The sequence below is a fragment of the Palaemon carinicauda genome, chromosome 44 (genome assembly GCF_036898095.1).
Source record: "Palaemon carinicauda isolate YSFRI2023 chromosome 44, ASM3689809v2, whole genome shotgun sequence".
NCBI lineage: Eukaryota > Metazoa > Arthropoda > Malacostraca > Decapoda > Palaemonidae > Palaemon > Palaemon carinicauda.
In genome coordinates, this window is record NC_090768.1 from 24,719,260 (window position 1) to 24,738,932 (window position 19,673).

At 43.8% G+C, this 19,673-nt stretch overlaps 1 protein-coding gene across 6 annotated transcripts in view; it reads left to right on the top strand.

Annotated features, from left to right (window-relative positions):
* Ask1 (apoptotic signal-regulating kinase 1) overlaps positions 1-19,374 on the top strand; it is a 196,408-nt gene extending 177,034 nt beyond the window's left edge. For 2 of the 6 annotated variants that reach the window (XM_068366646.1, XM_068366642.1), the window contains exon 29: positions 19,278-19,372. In XM_068366646.1, the coding sequence (XP_068222747.1) occupies positions 19,278-19,327 (50 nt within the window). In that variant the 3' untranslated portion in view covers positions 19,328-19,372. Of the gene's footprint in view, positions 1-19,277 lie in introns of all 6 variants that reach the window. The other 4 variants (XM_068366641.1, XM_068366647.1, XM_068366648.1 and 1 more) reach the window with 3 other exon arrangements.
* Positions 19,375-19,673: the final 299 nt, after the last annotated feature.

Below are 19,673 nucleotides of genomic sequence, written 5' to 3' on the forward strand. Positions count from 1 at the left end.
GTACGTCCCAGATTTCGTCAATGTCGTCTTCTGTATTGCAATATTCGTAGTCTTCATGCAAATATTCAAGACCTTACAGTTGCGTCCAGACAGTATGATATTCTTTTGTGCTCAGAAACTTTGGTTTCTAATATGAGGTACTCATCTGAGTTCCTTATAACTGGTTTTAAGAAGCCAATAAAGTTGAAACGTGATGCCATCCCTAGGTCAAGGGGAATGACGGTGTGAAGTCCTGCTATCAATGTGGATGTCATGAGGTTCAGGTAATAAAAGTTTGTGGCAGGCATAACTTTTATTTGTGTTCGATCTACCGGAATCCAGACTTGGATGATTCTATCTTCGATTGTCTTCTTACCATTATGGATAAGATACAAGATGATGATAGAAAGGCTTCTTTTGTCTTTGTTGGTGATTTTAATGCTCACCATAGGGAGTGGTTAAGTTCTATCTCTCCTGCCAATCACCATGGCTTAAGAGCTTTAGACTTTGCCTCTGAATCAGGCTGTGAGCAAATCATAAATGAAGCTACTCACAGGTCTGGTAATTGCTTGGACCTCGTATACACCGACTCCCCTGGCGTTATAACTAGTAAGGTTGGTTCTCCAGTCGGGACATCTGATCATGCCTTGATTTCATTAGTAGTGAAGACTGAGCAGCCTGTCCCTGATGTATTATACTCTTGTAAAACTTTTATGAAATCCCAAATGGAATGGAATGGGATTTTGCATGATCTTTTGTGCTTGAATTGGTCACGATTATATAGTAGTGTTGATCCTGTTGTCTCTTTGAATGAGAATCTAGTCAACATAATTGATAGGCGTATCCCTTCTCGTGTGCTAAGGTACCGAGTGGACAAACTGTGGTTCAATGATGATTGTAGACATGCATATTTGGAGAAGCAGGAGGCCTATCATCTTTGGAAGGGTAACAGATCAGATTTGACCTGGAATAACTATACTCAGCTTCGAGCTTTTGCTCAGAGAGTTTATGCCTCAACTGAAAAGGAGTACAATTTAACCATAAAAGAAACCCTTTCCGGTACAACTCAGGAACATAATTGGTGGTCTACCCTAAAATATGCACACTCTGGTGTAGATGCAACAGTTCCTCCTCTACTTAAACCAGATGGCTCAGTCACTCACTGTCCAAAGGAAACGGCAACCCTTTTGGCTGATGTTTTAGACAGTAAACAGAGTAATGAAAAACTTGAACTTCCTCATTCCTGTTTTCCTGAGGCTAAACTAACTAGTTTAGCTTTTCGATCTCGTGAAATTAAAGCTCTGTTGATGGACCTTGATGCTTATGGAGGTGTAGACCCAAATGGTATTTTTCCTTTGTTTTTTATAAAGACAGCAGATTTCTTAGCTCCAAAGTTATGTTATTTTGCGCAAGTTAGCAAGAAGAGGAGCTTTTAGCACTTGTTGGAGAATTGGTAATGTTACTCCTCTATGTGAATGTTTGTGGTAGCTCGAGTCCAACTGATTACCGCCCAATTTCCATAACTCCCATATTATCTCGTTTTTTAACGTCTTCGGGCAAAATGTCTTAATAGGTTTGCTGAAGGTAAGCATCTATTCCCTAGTTTACAATTTGGTTTTCGTAAAGGCCTTGGAGCATGTGATGCCCTTCTTACAATCTCCAATGCTGTACAGAAATCCCTTGATTCTGGTCAGGAAGGTCGTATGAATGGCCTTGATTTTAGGCCTGCCTTTGACCGTGTTAATCATGAGGGCCTTGTTTTCAAACTCAAACAGTTGGGAGTGGGTGGGTTGTTTCTTGCCATTATTATTGATTTTTTAAGTGCTAGATCTCAAAGAGTTGTTGTTGATAGGCACCATAGTGAGTATAGGAATGCGATATCCGGTGTTCCACAGAGTAGTGTTCTTGGCCCATTACTTTTCATACTATATACACATGACATGTGGTTTGGCCTAGAAAACAAACTTGTTGCATATGCAGATGATGCTACTCTCTTTGCATCAGTTCCATCCCCTGAATGTAGATCTGGGGTTGGTGAATCCCTTAATAGATATTTAGCTAAAATTAGTGCATGGTGCAAATTATGGGGTATGAAGATGAATCCTAAAAAAAACTCAAAGTATGATTGTAAATAGCTCAAGGACGGTGGCTCCTCAACATCCGGATCTCAGTATTGATAATGTTTCTTTAAATTTGTATGACTTAAAATTTTAGGCGTGATTCTCGACAGCAAATTTACTTTCGAGAAACACATTAGGTCTGTGTCTTCTTCAATTGCACAAAAAAATTGGCTTATTGAGAAAGTCTTCTAAGATTTTCGGTGATCAATCTATTCTGATGAAGTGTTTTAATTCTTTCATTCTACCTTGTTTTGAGTATTGTTCTCCTGTCTGGTGTTCAGCTGCTGATTCTCATTTTAATTTGTTGGACAGAAACTTACAGTCTATTAAATTTCTTATTCCTGATCTAGATATTAATCTTTGGCACTGTCGTTCAATTAGTTCATTATGCATATTGCATAAGATTTTTCATGACTCTGACCATCCTTTACATTCAGATCTCCCTGAACAATTCTATCCTGTTTCTAATACTAGGCAGGCAGTTAATTCTAATAGCCGGGCCTTCTCCATCATGAGGCTCAATACTACACAGTATTCTAGAAGTTTTATTCCAGCTGTGACCAAGTTGTGGAATGATCTTCCTAATCGGGTAGTTGAATCAGTAGAACTTCAAAAGTTCAAAGTTGGAGTAAATGTTATGTTGACCAGGCTGACACGAGTCTTTTTATAGTTTATTTATGACATATCTGTTTTGACGTTGTTAATAGTTTATATATGACACATCTGTTTTGATGTTGTTACTGTTTTTAGAATGATTTATTGTTAATTTGTTCTCATTATTTATTTATTTCCTTATTTCCTTTCCTCACTGGGCTATTTTTCCCTATTGGAGCCTTTGGGTTTATAGTATCTTGCTTTTCCAACTAGGGTTGTAGCTTGGATAATAATAATAATAATAATAATAATAAAGTAAATAGTTGTACCTTCAACAAATTGAAGGGTAAGGAAAGGAAGCTATAACTAGGTCATACTCTTTTCCCCCAACTACAGTACATATTAGTCAAAACCTGAGGCTTAAAAAAGCCAAAGGGTATGAAAAGAAATTGCATATATCCTGTAAGACTGAAATCGAGTAGCCTCCAGTCATATGAGGAGAATGCTTTGTACTAGTACGTACTTCCCTCCACTAAACAAACCATAGGGGAGGGAAGAGGTCATCTCCGCTCAAATTATGCTCATATTCACAAACAATCTACGTAATAGTGAAAATATGGCAATGAGCAGGTAGTAGGTTGGCCAAGGCACCATCAGCCTGTTGAGATACTACCGCTAGAGTGTTATGGGGTCCTTTGACTGGCAAGACAGTACTACATTGGATCCTTCTCTCTGGTTACGGTTCTTTCCCTTTGCCTACACATGCACCGAATAGTCTGGCCTATTCTTTACAGATTCTCCTCTGTCCTCATATACCTGACAATACTGAGATTACCAAACAATTCTTTTTCACCCAACGGATTAACTTCTGCTGTAATTGTTCAGTAGCTACTTTCCTCTTGGTAAGGGTAGAAGAGACACTTTAGCTATGGTAAGCAGCTCTTCTAGATGGACACTCCAAAATCAAACCATTGTTCTCTAGTCTAGGGTAGTGCCATAGGCTCTGTACCATGGTCTTCCACTGTCTTAGGTTAGAGTTCTTTTGCTTGAGGGTACACTCGGGCACACTATTCTATCTAATTTCTCTTCATCTTGTTTTGTTAAAGTATTTATAGTTTATATAAGAATTATTTATTCTAATGTAGTTACTGTTCTTAGAATATTTTATTTTTCCTTGTTCCCTTTCCTCACTGCGCTATTTTCCCTGTTGGGGCCCCTGGGCTTGTAGCATCCTGCTTTTCCAACTAGGGTTGCAGCTTAGCAATTAATAATAATAATGAAAATATGTGGGTTATTAAATTTTTTCATTATCTCCAATTAATAATAGTCACAAGATACCAAATTATGTGATTAAAAACGCTTTAGAAACAAAATTAATTCCACACCCCTGCCTAACCCTACTACAAAATTTTACATTTATTTAAACAAAGAATCTCTGAGAATTTTGACAATTCAAGTACACTATAATGCCCAAGCTAACAATAAAAATGCTACTTATGAAATAGCCAGTTGTGACTTATCAATGGAGTAAAACATTCATACATTACGCTAATATCTGCAAAAGACAGACTACACTAGCCTGAACTTCACCTAAAAGGAGTCAGAAATTCAAGCGAGTCTAATAAACCATATAAAATGAATGCTAATTACTGTACTCTGTTGTAAACACTCCTAAGTTGACACAAAAGTCAGAGCTGAAAGGCGTCACACAGTGGTAACCGAAAAAAAACTAGGTTATGTTAGCCAAAAAGGTTAGGCAAAAAAATTACCACGAGGTCAAAACTTACATGAGCTAAAAAGTAATTTGGAAGTGTGGTGGAAATTCATAAAACATGAAGAGGTGGTAAGATACAAAAAATTTAAAGCCTTCCATAATGTCATAAATTTGGGAGCGGACGGCTTCACACGCCTTGGTGAAACTGATCATACAAACAATTAAAAAACACTGAAAGCTACCTTGAATAGTAAAATAACCTCTTTATTATGTTATCGCTATCGCTAAGAATAGTGGATATCTAAATCAGAACCTGATTCTTTGTTAGCTAACAGTAGATGTAGAACATTGCAATTGATAGAGCTGGTTAATAGTGTGCACAGTATGTAGGGTTAAAGTTGAATGGCCAAAAGAAAAATAGCAGCTGGGTGGAAATTAACAAACATGTACTATTGTCTCCAGTACAGTACAGTATTAGAATTGTTTCTAGATAATGAAGTCTCATCAGTTGCCAAACCATTTTCAGCATTGAAGGTGTTGTGACAAGTTCAATAGAGCCTGAACCTGTGAGTCTCCCTTATACAAGTATGTTGAAACACTAGCACCTCCAATGAAGTTGAGGTGGTGGTTGATGGCGTGTAAGAGAGGACAAGGCAATTAGTAGGTGCGATATGTCTCCTGTTTCTTATCGACAGATGTCCACTGCCATCCAACTTGATTCGGTACTGCGGTGGGGCAGGGAGTCCACCACCAACCCCATGCGGTTCCATTCATTCGTTATCTGGTTTAGCACTCACGCAGGCCCCTACTCCGAAGGGTTTGAATGTCCTGGTGGTGTAACTAAAGTAGCACTGATTTTCTCCCTATTGGTGGCCATTTGAATTTTGCCCTTAAGCAGTGTCTGCTTCCAATACCTGTCAACCACGTAATGTTGCATCGCCATAGGAATGCCATCTCGTAATTGCCTCCCAGTTTCCAGCTGTGCAGGAGACTTGTTAATCTCGCAAATGGGCATGTTCAAATATTGCAGTATCGCAAGAGAGGCCTTATCGCAGTCTAGGCTGGCCCATCCCCTGAGTTTGCCCCGATTATCCTTTTGGCAGTTTTTAACGCTGATTCCGCTTTCCCGTTCGACTGTGGGTAATGTGCCGATAAGAGGCACACCTTGACTTTCCATCTCCTGAAGAAAGCCAACATTTCTTCGCTCACTAGGTTTGTGGCCCTGTCCGTGGACACTTCTTCCAGGGGCCCCCAACCTCGTGAAGTAGCCTCTTAGCATGGATATTACTCTCTGCGAATTGGTACCATTGGGAAAATGGGTTATTTCCAGCCATCCTGTGAGCCTATCAGCATATACCAGGTACACCCGCCCATCTAACTGGAACATATCAACAACCATATATTGAAAGGGGTAGTCTTGGGGTGGTGTGATGGCTATTGGCTCCCCTGGTAATGGAGATGTGTGCGTGTTGCAAACAATGCATGAATTCCTGTGGTGCTGAAGGTCACCCTCCAATGCAGGTCAGTAGACAAACTGTCGGGCCCTCCTGAGCATGGAGTCAATTCCTTGGTGACCTGCATGAAGATATCCTGCGACCTGTCAACGAAGTTCCTCTGAAATTACCAGCTGTACGTCCCTGTCTTTGTATGTGTAAAGCACTAGGTTTTCCAAAGTTGATAGGCAATCTCTCATACCGTAAAAAAGCTTAAGGCAGCCTACTTCCAGCGACTTCTGCAGGTGCTAATCACCTGCAGATACTTTCGCCATCAGTAACTGGTATACAGAGTCCTTGGCTGCCACTGAACTGACTTATCTAGTCCATTGTGAGCTCTTCTTTGTGTAGTGTCTCGATGGCTGCTACAGTGATGGCCGCTGCCATGTCATCCTCCAACTCGACATTCCATTCGTCAGGGGAGGTTCGCAAAGCAAGGAAACGAGATAGAAAGTCAGACACACAATTTTTCTTACCTGGTAGATACCTAATAGTGAATTTATACTGGGTCTTCTCCTTCAGCCTGAACAATCTTGGGTTAATGTCTGCCAGGGCTCTATCTCCCAGGAACAGTGATAAACGTAAGGTTAGGGGATCCCAGGAGTAGCAATCTAGCCTTCCTTAGGCACCACACAACAGCCAGGGCCTCCCCCTCATCTGCTGTGTAACTGGTCTTGGCAGGGGATAGGTGTCTACTTCCGCAGAGGGCAATACTCCAACTGTTTTTATAGCAGTGGCTATGCAGCTGCAGTACTGCTGGAGGATGATAAAGCCTATGCCTTCTCTGCTCCAATCTGTAAGGGTAACTGTGGGGCAGAACTTGTAGTATGCGAGGGCATCTCAGGCCTGCTTGCAGATGGTGTCCTGAGCCCTCTTGAATTTTTCCAACAGATGCGTGTCCCAAAATACATGTTTGCCCGTCTGTTTCCTCTTCAGTAGGTTCCTGAACGGGGTCAATTGGTTGACGAAACCGAACCATGATCTGATTTCCGTGATGGTGGGCATGGGCGGATTGTGATACTTCCGAATGGCGCCGAGTCTATCCTTAGTCAGTCTGTAGCCTTCCCAATCTAGATAAAATCTAATAAACTCTGCTTCCCTTCTGCAAAATTTGAATTTTTCTGGGTTGAGCGTGATGCCCTTTGCTGCACATGCTACCAGAAAGTTAGTGTGCCAGAAGGGTTCTTCAACCCCACTGTCATACAGGAGGGTGTCGTCTATGCACTTGTACTTACGCGGTATGTCCTTGATGCCATCTTCAAACTGTCTTGTGTAGCATCTGATGCTGAACAGTGGCCCATAGGGGTCCTATGGTACTGGAAGCAGCCCAAGGGCGTGATGAACGTCGTTAGGCAGCAACATACTTTGTCGGGTTCCACCTGGTGAAATCCCCAATATGCACTGGCTACCGTCTTGTAAGAGCACTGGAGGATGACAGATACCATATAAAATGGTGCTGAGGTGTGGTGGATCTCCCTCCTACAGGAGGCATTTAGGCATTGATAGTCCACTTTGTGTTGTGGGTGGCCTGACTTCTTTGCCACCCTGACCATTCATTCACACCACTCTGTCGACTCTCATGGGGGAACTTCTTGGATGATGGCCTTCTGTATGTCCCCTTCAATTTGGGCCTTCACCTCAATTTCCTAATGCTTGGGAACTGCTGTGGGAGTATGGCATGCATATGGCACGGCATTTGGCATCAGATGGATGTGTTGGGGCGCTTCCACCACCACTGGTAATGACTCCCTAGTCGTGTTGAAGGTCATCAATGAGAAGTGCTTGAGTAACCACTGCTCCAAGCGAGGATCGTTTTCTACGATGGGTGGTAGCTGAACTGATGAAGGTCTGGAGGGTGGTGTCGTGCCGGTAGACACTCGCTGATATAAGTCTCAGCAAATGCTGCGGAAAGTCATTTTGGACTAGTTCAAAGTCCTTGCACGCTGAAATTGAGGTACAACAACCTTACGGATTTGACGAAATACACCTCTTGCACACTGGTACGGTTTTGGTTTCTGAAGGGGATTAAGAAGGCCGCTGTTCCAAGACACTCCAACTTTAAGTTGGCGACATTTCATAAGTCAGCCTGACATTGCAATAGCGTAGGCCTTTTGTTGAAGAATGATAACATCTCCGTGTCCGCGGCGCACAATTGTGCCCCTATATTGGCGACGGCACTTACATTCATGAACCTGGGGCCCTTCCCCTCCACAACTTTGACCATATCAGCGGGTTGTGAGAGGTACTGAGTCGCAGCAACAATTATTCCTGTCACTACCGAGGCTGTGGCAGAGACTGGTAGCATCTTTCTGCATCTGCAATATTTCTTGATATGGCCAGTCTTCTGGGAGTTATGCCAAGCAAGAGACCTCGCCGGACAAGCGTTTTTCTCTGGGGTGTGACTCCCTTTTCAGTTTATGCCCATAGCTTTAGCAGTAATGGGGTTCGGTGACAGTTGGCTTCTCCCCACATGCTCAGTAGCCGTCTTGGGGGTTGTGCTAATGCCACTTCAAAATCAACTTCCATATCATGTTGCCATCTTTTCTGCCTTCCACATTGCATGAAAGTTATTGACACTCATGAAAGACCTACTTGATTGGAATATTTGTCTTTTTAACATTTCATCCCTCAGACCCACTTTGAGCTTCCTTAACATATATTCTGAAAGGGTAAAATTGCAATTAGGACACTAAAACCCACAATCTGTGACCTTTTGATAGCAACGCACAAAGAAATCTCTGACACTCTCATTGTGGTCCTGTACCACATCTAAAAACTCTAACCACTGCATTGCTTGGTTCATTGCATGGATACCGAGTTTGGAAATGGTGTCCAATGTTTCCTCCATTGAAAGGGCATTCTAATCTTCTGCGCTGTACCTGGTGTCAAGGGCACGCTATAGCGCCGGTGTGCAGTACAGTCTCTCATGTTGCATGGCCTCATTGGCTGGCACCTTGCAAAGTTGGATCCAAAACTTCATTTATCTTCACCATGATTGGAATGTGGCTGTTGACATCTCCATTTCACATTTTTCAAGGGCTGCAGATGTTGGAACCCTAACCAGGGAACCACGTGTTCCAAGATGGGGCAACGTTAGCAAGGACAGTCTGGAGGGCCTCTATTGCACGTTGCTATTGCGCCAGCCATAACTGTGCACGTGCGATGTCACGAAAGGCCGGTTGGTTGGGATTCCTCAGGCCATCAGATCTCCGAGCAGAAAATGTAGGTCTTCGTGGGAGTGGCATGTTGGCCGTTTAAGAGCATAAGTAATTCACTGCGCCATATAGGATGTTTAGGACTGTAGGATAGCAATGAGACGCAGTGTGTTCAGTGAGTAGTGTAATGAGAGAAGGTGCATCTCGTACAAGAGCTAGATACAGACTGACTCGCCATGCATGATGCATCAGCATGCAATGCTTGAGTAAGGAATAGTTCCCTCCCTACCTAGGTACTTACATTATAATCTTACAGACTCACTATCAGGTTATGACCCCAATCCTGCTAACCCACATTTAAGTAAATGTTGCCCCCAATAGCAATGCTTCAAATTTCTGGGAACCATCTTTTCATTTTGGTTCTGGGCAAGGGAACCCAACAAGCCACAGTACAGTACTTCATAGTAAGATTATTTCCTTTACAAGTATTAAATAACATAATATACAGTATTGAGAAATCTAGGTCAGGTTATTAAAAGGAAAACTACAAAAAAAAATTATAAAAAAATATTTATTTTGTAAAGCACCTAATGAAAACGAAATACTGTCCTATCCCCAGTAAACTATGCACAAATAACCATAACGAAGATGAGAGCCAATAGGAAAAAATTCATGAATAAAAATATGTAAAGTTAACATGGTTGAGAATAAACATCTACAATGGAGACCCAAGATACAACTACACAAGATGCTGCAAGAACATTCCAGCTGCACACCAATCAGCAAAAATGCAAGCAATCAGATTAGGCCAAAACACAGGTGGAATAGAGTCACAGGATAAAATTACACAAACATTCCAGGTTCAGCCACTACATTAGTCCTGAATTTGGTCATGCTAAAGCAACCCCAAACAGGCTTCAACAACATGCAGAAAAGAACGAGCTACACCCAAACGATGGACCATGATCTCGCCGACAACTCCATCAACACACCCTTCACAGGGCAAACACAGACTAGTCACCTCACTGGTTTCATGAGATCCACTGAACTCCCATAAGACTACCATGTGAATTGTGCAACCTCGACACCACTTCCACACAGCAACTATCTGCAATCACATCACATGCACAGCATGTGATCAAAGCACCAAAAACAATTACAATTTGCTAACCATTAACATAAAGTTCCCTACTAAGTGTAGGGCATTGCACAAAACTGAAATAAAGGGATTTTATGAAACAATTTACATGATGAAGATTTACACAAATATGTTATTTTGATAATAAAATAAATTTTTGAATATACTTACCCGGTGATTATAATAGCTGCAACTCTGTTGCTCGACAGAAAACTCTAAGGTAAAATTCGCCAGCGATCGCTACACAGGTTGCGGGTGTGCCCAACAGCGCCATCTGTCGTCCAGATACCCAGTACTCAATGTAAACAAAGAACTCAATTTTCTCCTCGTTCCACTGCGTCTCTATTGGGGAGGAAGGGAGGGTCCTTTAATTTATAATCACCGGGTAAGTATATTCAAAAATTTATTTTATTATCAAAATAACATTTTTCAATATTTAACTTAGCCGGTGATTATAATAGCTGATTCACACCCAGGGGGGTGGGTAGAGACCAGCACTATATGTTTACATTATTATGAGCTAAGAATTTTTTATTTCATTTTAGAAGTTATCAAAATAACAAAAACAAAATAAATAGGTACCAGGTAAGGAAGTCGACTTGAACAATTACTCTGCCTTTTTAAGTACGTCTTCCTTACGGAGCCTCGCGATCCTCTCAGGATGCTGATCGACCCCTAGGATCTGAAGTATCAAGGGTTGCAACCCATACAACAGGACCTCATCAAAACCCCTAATCTAGGCGCTTCTCAAGAAATGACTTTGACCACCCGCCAAATCAACCAGGATGCGAAAGGCTTCTTAGCCTTCCGGACAACCCAAAAACAACAATAAAAACATTTCAAGAGAAAGATTAAAAAGGTTATGGAATTAGGGAATTGTAGTGGTTGAGCCCTCACCCACTACTGCACTCGCTGCTACGAATGGTCCCAGAGTGTAGCAGTCCTCGTAAAGAGACTGGACATCCTTAAGATAAAAAGACGCGAACACTGACTTGCTTCTCCAATAGGTTGCGTCCATTATACTTCGCAGAGATCTATTTTGTTTAAAGGCCACGGAAGTTGCGACAGCTCTAACTTCGTGTGTCCTTACCCTCAGCAAAGCTTGGTCTTCATCACTCAGATGGGAATGAGCTTCTCGTATTAACAGTCTGATAAAATAGGATAAAGCATTCTTTGACATAGGCAAAGATGGTTTCTTAACTGAACACCATAAAGCTTCAGACGGGCCTCGTAAAGGTTTAGTTCGTTTTAAATAGAACTTAAGAGCTCTTACAGGGCATAAGACTCTTTCTAGTTCATTTCCAACCATATTCGATAAGCTTGGAATATCGAACGATTTTGGCCAAGGTCGAGAAGGCAGCTCGTTTTTGGCTAGAAAACCAAGTTGTAGAGAACATGTAGCCGTTTCATATGAGAAACCGATGTTCTTGCTGAAGGCATGAATCTCACTGACTCTTTTAGCTGTAACTAAGCATACCAGGAAAAGAGTCTTTAAGGTGAGATCTTTCAGGGAGGCTGATTGTAGCGGCTCGAACCTGTCTGACATGAGGAATCTTAGTACCACGTCTAAATTCCAACCAGGTGTAACCAAACGACGCTCCTTCGTGGTCTCAAAAGACTTAAGGAGGTCCTGTAGATCTTTATTGTTGGAAAGATCTAAGCCTCTGTGACGGAAGACTGATGCCAACAGGCTTCTGTAACCCTTGATAGTGGGAGCTGAAAGAGATCGTTCTTTCCTCAGATATAAGAGGAAGTCAGCTATTTGAGTTACAGAGGTACTGGTCGAGGATACGGATACTGACTTGCACCAGTTTCGGAAGATTTCCCACTTCGATTGGTAGACTCTAAGGGTGGATGTTCTCCTTGCTCTAGCAATCGCTCTGGCTGCCTCCTTCGAAAAGCCTCTAGCTCCCGAGAGTCTTTCGATAGTCTGAAGGCAGTCAGACGAAGAGCGTGGAGGCCTTGGTGTACCTTCTTTACGTGTGGATGACGTAGAAGGTCCACCCTTAAGGGAAGTGTTCTGGGAACGTCTACTAGCCATCGAAGTACCTCGGTGAACCATTCTCTCGCGGGCCAGAGGGGAGCAACTAGCGTCAACCTTGTCCCTTCGTGAGGCGAACTTCTGCAGTACCTTGTTGACAATCTTGAACGGAGGGAATGCATATAGATCTAGATGTGACCAATCTAGGAGAAAGGCATCTATATGAACTGCTGCTGGGTCCGGGATTGGTGAGCAATATATTGGGAGCCTCTTGGTCATCGAGGTTGCGAAGAGATCTATGGTTGGCTGGCCCCAGGTGGCCCAAAGTCTCTTGCATACATCCTTGTGGAGGGTCCATTCTGTTGGAATTATTTGTCCCTTCCGACTGAGACAATCTGCCATGACATTCAAGTTGCCTTGGATGAACCTCGTTACTAGTGATATGTTTAGACCTTTTGACCAGGTGAGGAGGTCCCTTGCGATCTCGTACAACGTCAGTGAGTGGGTCCCTCCTTGCTTGGAGATGTACGCCAAGGCAGTGGTGTTGTCCGAGTTCACCTCCACCACTTTGCCTTGAAGGAGAGACCTGAAGCTTTTCAAGGCCAGATGTACTGCCAGTAGCTCCTTGCAGTTGATATGCATTCTCCTTTGACTCGAGTTCCATATTCCCGAGCATTCCCGACCGTCTAATGTCGCACCCCAGCCTACGTCCGATGCGTCCGAGAAGAGAACGTGGTTGGGAGTCTGAACAGCCAGGGGCAGACCCTCTCTGAGGCTGATACTGTCCTTCCACCATGTCAGGCAAGACTTCATCTTCTCGGAAATGGGGATCGAGACCGCTTCTAGCGTCTTGTCCTTTTTCCAGTGAAATGCTAGGTGATATTGAAGAGGACGGAGGTGTAGTCTTCCTAATGACACGAACTGTTCCAGGGATGATAGCGTCCCTATCAGACTCATCCACTTCCTGACTGAACATCGTTCCTTCTTCAGCATGTTCTGGATGCATAACTGGGCTTGGCTTGTTCTGGGGGCTGACGGAAAAGCCCGAAAAGCTAGACTGTGAATCTAAATCCCTAAATACACAATAGTTTGGGATGGGACCACTTGTGACTTTTCCATATTGACAAGGAGACCCAATTCCTTGGTCAGATCTAGAGTCCACTTTAGATCCTTCAGACAGCGACGACTGGAAGAAGCTCTGAGAAGCCAGTCGTCCAAATAGAGGGAGGCTCGGATGTCCGCTAAATGAAGGAATTTGGCTACATTCCTCATCAGCCTCGTAAACACAAGAGGAGCTGTGCTTAGGCCAAAGCACAGGGCTTGAAACTGGTAGACAACCTTTTCGAAGACGAATCTCAGAAAAGGTTGGGAGTCCGGGTGGATGGGGACGTGGAAGTAGGCGTCCCTTAGGTCTAAAGAGACCATCCAGTCTTCCCTTCTGACCGCTGCTAGAACCGACTTTGTGGTCTCCATGGAGAACGTCTGCTTTGTGACAAAGACATTCAGCGCACTGACGTCTAGCACCGGCCTCCACCCTCCTGTCTTCTTTGACACCAAGAAGAGACGGTTGTAGAATCCCGGGGTTTGATGGTCCAGGACTTTGACTACCGCTCCCTTCTCTAGTAAGAGAGACACTTCCTGTTTCAATGCTCTTCTCTTGTCTTCCTCTCTGTACCTGGGAGAGAGATCGATGGGAGACGTTGCTAGAGGGGGTTTTCGTACAAACGGGATCTTGTACCCCTCTCTGAGCAACTTCACAGATTGTGCATCTGCGCCTCTCTTTTCCCAGGTCTGCCAGAAGTTCTTGAGTCTGGCTCCCACTGCTGTCTGAAGAAGCTGGCAGTCAGACTCTGCCCTTAAAGGACTTGGTTCCTTTCTTCTTTCCACGTCTCCCTTCGGCACGAGCACCTCCTCTGCTGGAGGCTCTGCCACGAAAGGGCGGAATAAAACGGGACGCTGGAGTGTCCATCCTTGGTCTAGCTGACAAGGTAGGCAAAGGGGTGGCTTTGCGAGCAGAGGACGCAACAAGATCGTAAGTATCCTTCTGTATCAAAGAAGCGGCAATCTCCTTAATCAGGTCCTCTGGAAAAAGGCACTTGGAAAGAGGAGCAAACAGAAGTTCGGATCTCTGGCATGGTGTAACTCCAGCTGAAAGGAATGAGCATAGGTTCTCACGCTTCTTAAGGACTCCTGACAAAAAAGATGCAGCAAGCTCATTAGACCCATCACGTACGGCCTTGTCCATGCAGGACATAATGAGCAAGGAAGTCTCCTTCTCTGTCGGAGAGATCTTTCTGCTTAGAGCTCCTAGACACCAGTCTAAAAAGTTAAAAACCTCGAAGGCTCTAAAAATACCTTTCAAAAGGTGGTCCAGGTCCGAAGATGACCAACATATCTTTGAGCGTCTCATGGCTAAGCGGCGGGGAGAGTCTACAAGACTTGAGAAGTCGCCCTGGGCAGAGGCAGGAACTCCCAAGCCGAGAACTTCTCCCGTGGCATACCAGACGCTCGATCTAGAAGAGAGTCTAGCAGGGGGAAACGTAAAGGCTGTCTTCCCTAAACTCTTTTTGGACTGCAGCCATTCTCCTATCACCCGCAAAGCTCTCTTGGACGAGCGTGCGAGGACGAGTCTAGTAAAGGCAGGAGTGGTTGACGGCATGCCTAACACAAACTCTGACGGAGGAGAACGCGGAGCCACAGACACAAACTGGTCCGGAAACATCTCTTTGAACAGGGCCAAAACTTTCCTAAAGTCCAAAGAGGGTTGCGTAGACTTAGGCTCGTCCAGTTCTGAATGCGGTTCATCTACGTGTGCAGCACCATCATCATCAGAAAGTTCCTCATCCGAGTATTGATGAGGAAGCGGCAACGGAGTGGGTAACGGCTGGTTAGCTGAGTCCGGTCGCACGGGTGCATGCGTGACTGAGCCGGACGCAACGTCATGGAACTGTTGCCCAGTCTGTGAGCTGGCAACAACCATAGCAGCGCGGGGACGCACAGCGTCTACTCCAGACTGTCTAGACTGATGTGGGTGAGCAGTGGCAACCACACTGGGTTGCGGAGGTTGACGCACCGCGTCAAAACAAAACAACTCTGTCGGTTGTTGAACCTCACGAACGTCAACGGATACCTCCGTGCGTCGCTGAACGTCAACATGCGGCTGGCAGATCACACTGGAACGCATGGGTGGCGGAACTCTCTCAACTGGAGTGCGTGAGAAGGTTACCTCAGCGTCCCCAGGACGCACAACCGAGCGTGGTTGTAGGCAAGGAGCTGCACTAGGTGGTGCGGCAGCAACCTTCTCCGCACGAAAGTCCTGCATAAGCGACGTTAGTTGAGACTGCATGTCTTGCAGTAAAGACCACTTAGGGTCTACAGGAGCAGGTGCGGCGACAGACGGTGTAACTGTCTGAAGCGGTACCGCTTTGCCTCTCTTAGGAGGTGAGCAGTCATCGGATGACTGCAGCGAGTCCGAACTGACCCAGTGGCTACAGCTGGGCCGTTGGACTTGCGCGGAAGGGACCGACTTGCGCTTTAACGGTCGTGAGACCTTGGTCCATGGTTTCTTGCAAGAAACACCTTCCGAAGACGAGGTATAAATGGGCTCTCTCGTCTTTGTTAGGCAGGGGCGATCTTGGGTAGATACGCCTGATACCACGGAGGGAACGTCTGTTCGCTGATTAAAGCCTCTCGAACCCATTTGTCGTACGACATTGCTTCTCCCCTGGACTTGGGAGCTTGCAAGAGGTCCCGGACTAGGAGGACGACAGGCACGAACAGACGAACCCTCAAGCGCAACACTATCCACAACACTATCACTCACTTTTAACACTTCCCACTGCACTTTTACACTTCAGCTCCTTCACATCCACCATGAGCTGATTACGGTCACTAGCCAGGGACTCAACTCTCTCACCCAGAGCTTGGATGGCACGCATCATATCAGCCATCGAAGGTTCCTGAGTGCCAGAAGGGGGATTAGGAGCAACCACTACAGGGGAAGGAATAGGTTGTGGGGCATGAGGAGAGGAAATGTCAATAGAACGAGAGGAACTTCTCCTAACTCTATCTCTCTCTAGCCTACGTGTATACTTTTGGAATTCGATAAAATCTAATTCCGAAAGCCCAACGCACTCTTCACATCGATCTTCCAATTGACAGGTTTTATCCCGACAATTGGAACAAACAGTGTGAGGGTCGATAGAGGCCTTCGGAAGACGCCTTGAACAGTCCCTAGCATTGCACTTCCTAAATTTTGGGACTTGTGAAGGGTCAGCCATTTTGAATTGGTCAAAGGGGAATTCAAAAACTATCAAAAAGTCATCAACAAAGAATCCGTAATCAAAATGAGTTCAAGGAATTGCGAAGAGAAAGCCTGCACAGCGAAAGCTCAAAACTAGAATAGTGTACTTCACCAATTAGTTGTGAAAACAAATCCAGTTTAGCAACAGCGAATAAGTACGTCTTGTCGGTAGCACGACAGAGAGAAAATTGAGTTCTTTGTTTACATTGAGTACTGGGTATCTGGACGACAGATGGCGCTGTTGGGCACACCCGCAACCTGTGTAGCGATCGCTGGCGAATTTTACCTTAGAGTTTTCTGTCGAGCAACAGAGTTGCAGCTATTATAATCACCGGCTAAGTTAAATATTGAAAAATGAATCTACAATAACCAGTCAAAAATAAAAAATACTATTATTTCAATACCAACTCAAAAATTAGTACTGTACTACATCATAGATCCTCTTCAATTGTGAAGATTCTGCTTGGGGAATGGCTGCTAGCAGGATTCCCCTTCTTCTGACAGTGGGGAATGACCTGTACTGTTTGAGGAGTTTGCAAAGATGAAGCTGAAGAAGGATTTGTCGTCATCTGACTTGGCAGCGCCCAAGCTGATGCTCTATAAACTTTTAAGCTCTTTCACCTCTTCTCTAAGTGCAATACCTTTTGTGCTTTCCCTGTGTCTGAGTCCATCGGAGGAAAGAAAAGAGGAAGGGAGTTTCTCCCTTTCCCTCAGGAAGTTCTTTGAGCGAGACAGGATTATTCCCTTGCCTTCTACTGAGGAGGATTCTCCTTCAGACTAGAAATCCTCAACTTCAGAAGTGTCTCCACTCATCTTCCCCTGCCTCTTCGCCTGTTCCTGCACCTGCTGACCTTTCTGAGGAACTGCCTATCACCCCGAGGATAAAGTCAACTGGGCACAGGATGACTGATCAAAAGTCTCTCGAGACTCCTCTTGGTTCCTCTGCATGGCTTCCTAGGAGGAAAAGCGTGTACTAAAACCCTTCCACAAGAATGTACTTAGGCATGAGGTTCTAGGGCTCATGCGACTGCCTAAACTGCCAAGTCTTGCCCAAGATCTGTCACAATGGATCACAGGCACTGTTGATCAGGATAAAGGGCCTTTCCCTCGTCCCTCTCCTGCTCAAGCACGTTCCCAGGATGCCTCAGTGACACCTTCTCCGTGTGCATGTACTTCTTGATGAGCGATCATCACGAGCAGCCTTGACGAGTTCTCCTGAGATTGCCAAGTTTTCTAATTGTTTTTCCGACTCTCGCAAGCAACAAGCACCTTCCCCTCGTATAAGCATAGAGAAGGCTGTTGTGGCCCTTGTTCTACTACTTCTCCATGAGACGATCCTCCACCGGCACCCGCTCAACGATCTCCATATATAATAGAATGGTTCCTATGAGACGACAATCTTCGAAATACTCTGTACTATCACTTTCACTATCATGATCACCTCGATACTCGTCTTCACACAAACGATTGCCCACATTATCTCGATCATGTCGATGCACTTCCACAAGTGCTCTATCATCTCCATGAATGAGCATGATCGACTCAATACACTTCTCCATGGACACATCCCCATGAGCACAATCACCACAATGCTGTCCTCCATGAGCACACAATGACCAGCACATGCTGTTGCTTAGTAGCAAGACCTGAAAACCCCAATGGTGGCAAGAGTTGTTGCAAACGGCAATGGAAGAGACTCGCCCAATCATGGGCAACGTTGCTTGGCTAGGAGAAATTCATAGTATCTACACTTAAGGGTTGTCCGGGGGTCAGTCAGTTATTGCTCTTGCTCATTCGTCCTCCGGAGGAGACCACACACGCAGAAACAATGGGGAGGGGACAAGACGCCAGAGTAACAAGTCGGGACTTCTTCAACCCCAAAGGAGAAGAATCCCTTTAGACTACTTCCATCGGCCACTGAACCGCTCCCATTGGGAGGATGACAACTCCCTGAAAAGAGAAAGAGAAAAGAATAAGAATTGAAATAAATAGCGTTTTACGTAAAAGGATTTGGATGCATGCCTGGAATCAAGAACTTGTCTGAGATCTCCCTGTATGGTAATCTAGGATTTTTTTAGAACAGACCAAAAGCAAAAGTGACGTTATATAACAGGTGTAAGTGAGCAGATAGGCTGGTCTACCACTCGCTATCCAGCCCCAACTAACTAGCGACGGGCTATTATACCTTGCTAAAAAGTTTATGCCTAGTTTCAGCTTTGCCGAAGTAACATAATCATAGTAACAAGTGAAAGGGTTTGTATTGTGTGTTGGATAAAGAGTAATTTACATAGTTCTCTGTCTTAGAATAAAGTTCTAATCACTTATAATTCTTAAACAATGCATCCATATTTAGAAACATTTCCAGTCCTTTTTATTTCAAACGACGCACTTCCGAGTAAACATGAATAGAAGGTAATAAATGAAGATCATAAAATATAAAACAATATCCTTTTTAATCCAAACCATATTTAGGAGTTATAATGGCAGACTCAAGTTATAAATTAGAAGTAATTGCATCATGTACCCCATGAAATTTCAAAATAAGGTAATTTTGACTAGATATTTTGTTTCCATTATCTTTATTAATAACTATCATCCATCTCAGGAAAGGAATAATGAAAATCATAAAAAAAAAAAAAAAAACATTAGTGACACAGGAAAGTGAATAATTAAAATCTTGAAACCAACATGAAATGTGTAAAATTACCCCCAAAATGTTCACTCAATAAACATTTACAATTTATGTATGGTGAAACATCACCTATTCTAAGAGTTACTAATACCTTTTTCATGTCTACAGACTGCAGACTCCGGCTATTAAATCCAGAGAAATTCTGTTGCATACTGTGAAGACAGATGACAGCATTGAATAATATATGGACTATGGGAATACAGAATATCTTATTCTTGAGGAAAAGTAGGAATGTTTACTTTAAATAAATTTGTTCTTGTTACTTATTCTTTTAACTCCTGTATCTATCATGAGTGTTGTAATTCAAGGGGTATTAGTTTACTGAGCATAGTTGTTAAAGTGTATAGTAGAGTACTGATTAACAGGATTAAGGATAAAACAGAGAATACAATCTTAGAAGTACAGGGTGGTTTTAGAAGAGGTAAGGGTTGTATGAATCAGATTTTTTCAGTTAGGCAGATATGCGAGAAATATTTAGCAAAAGGTAAGGAGGTGTATATTGCT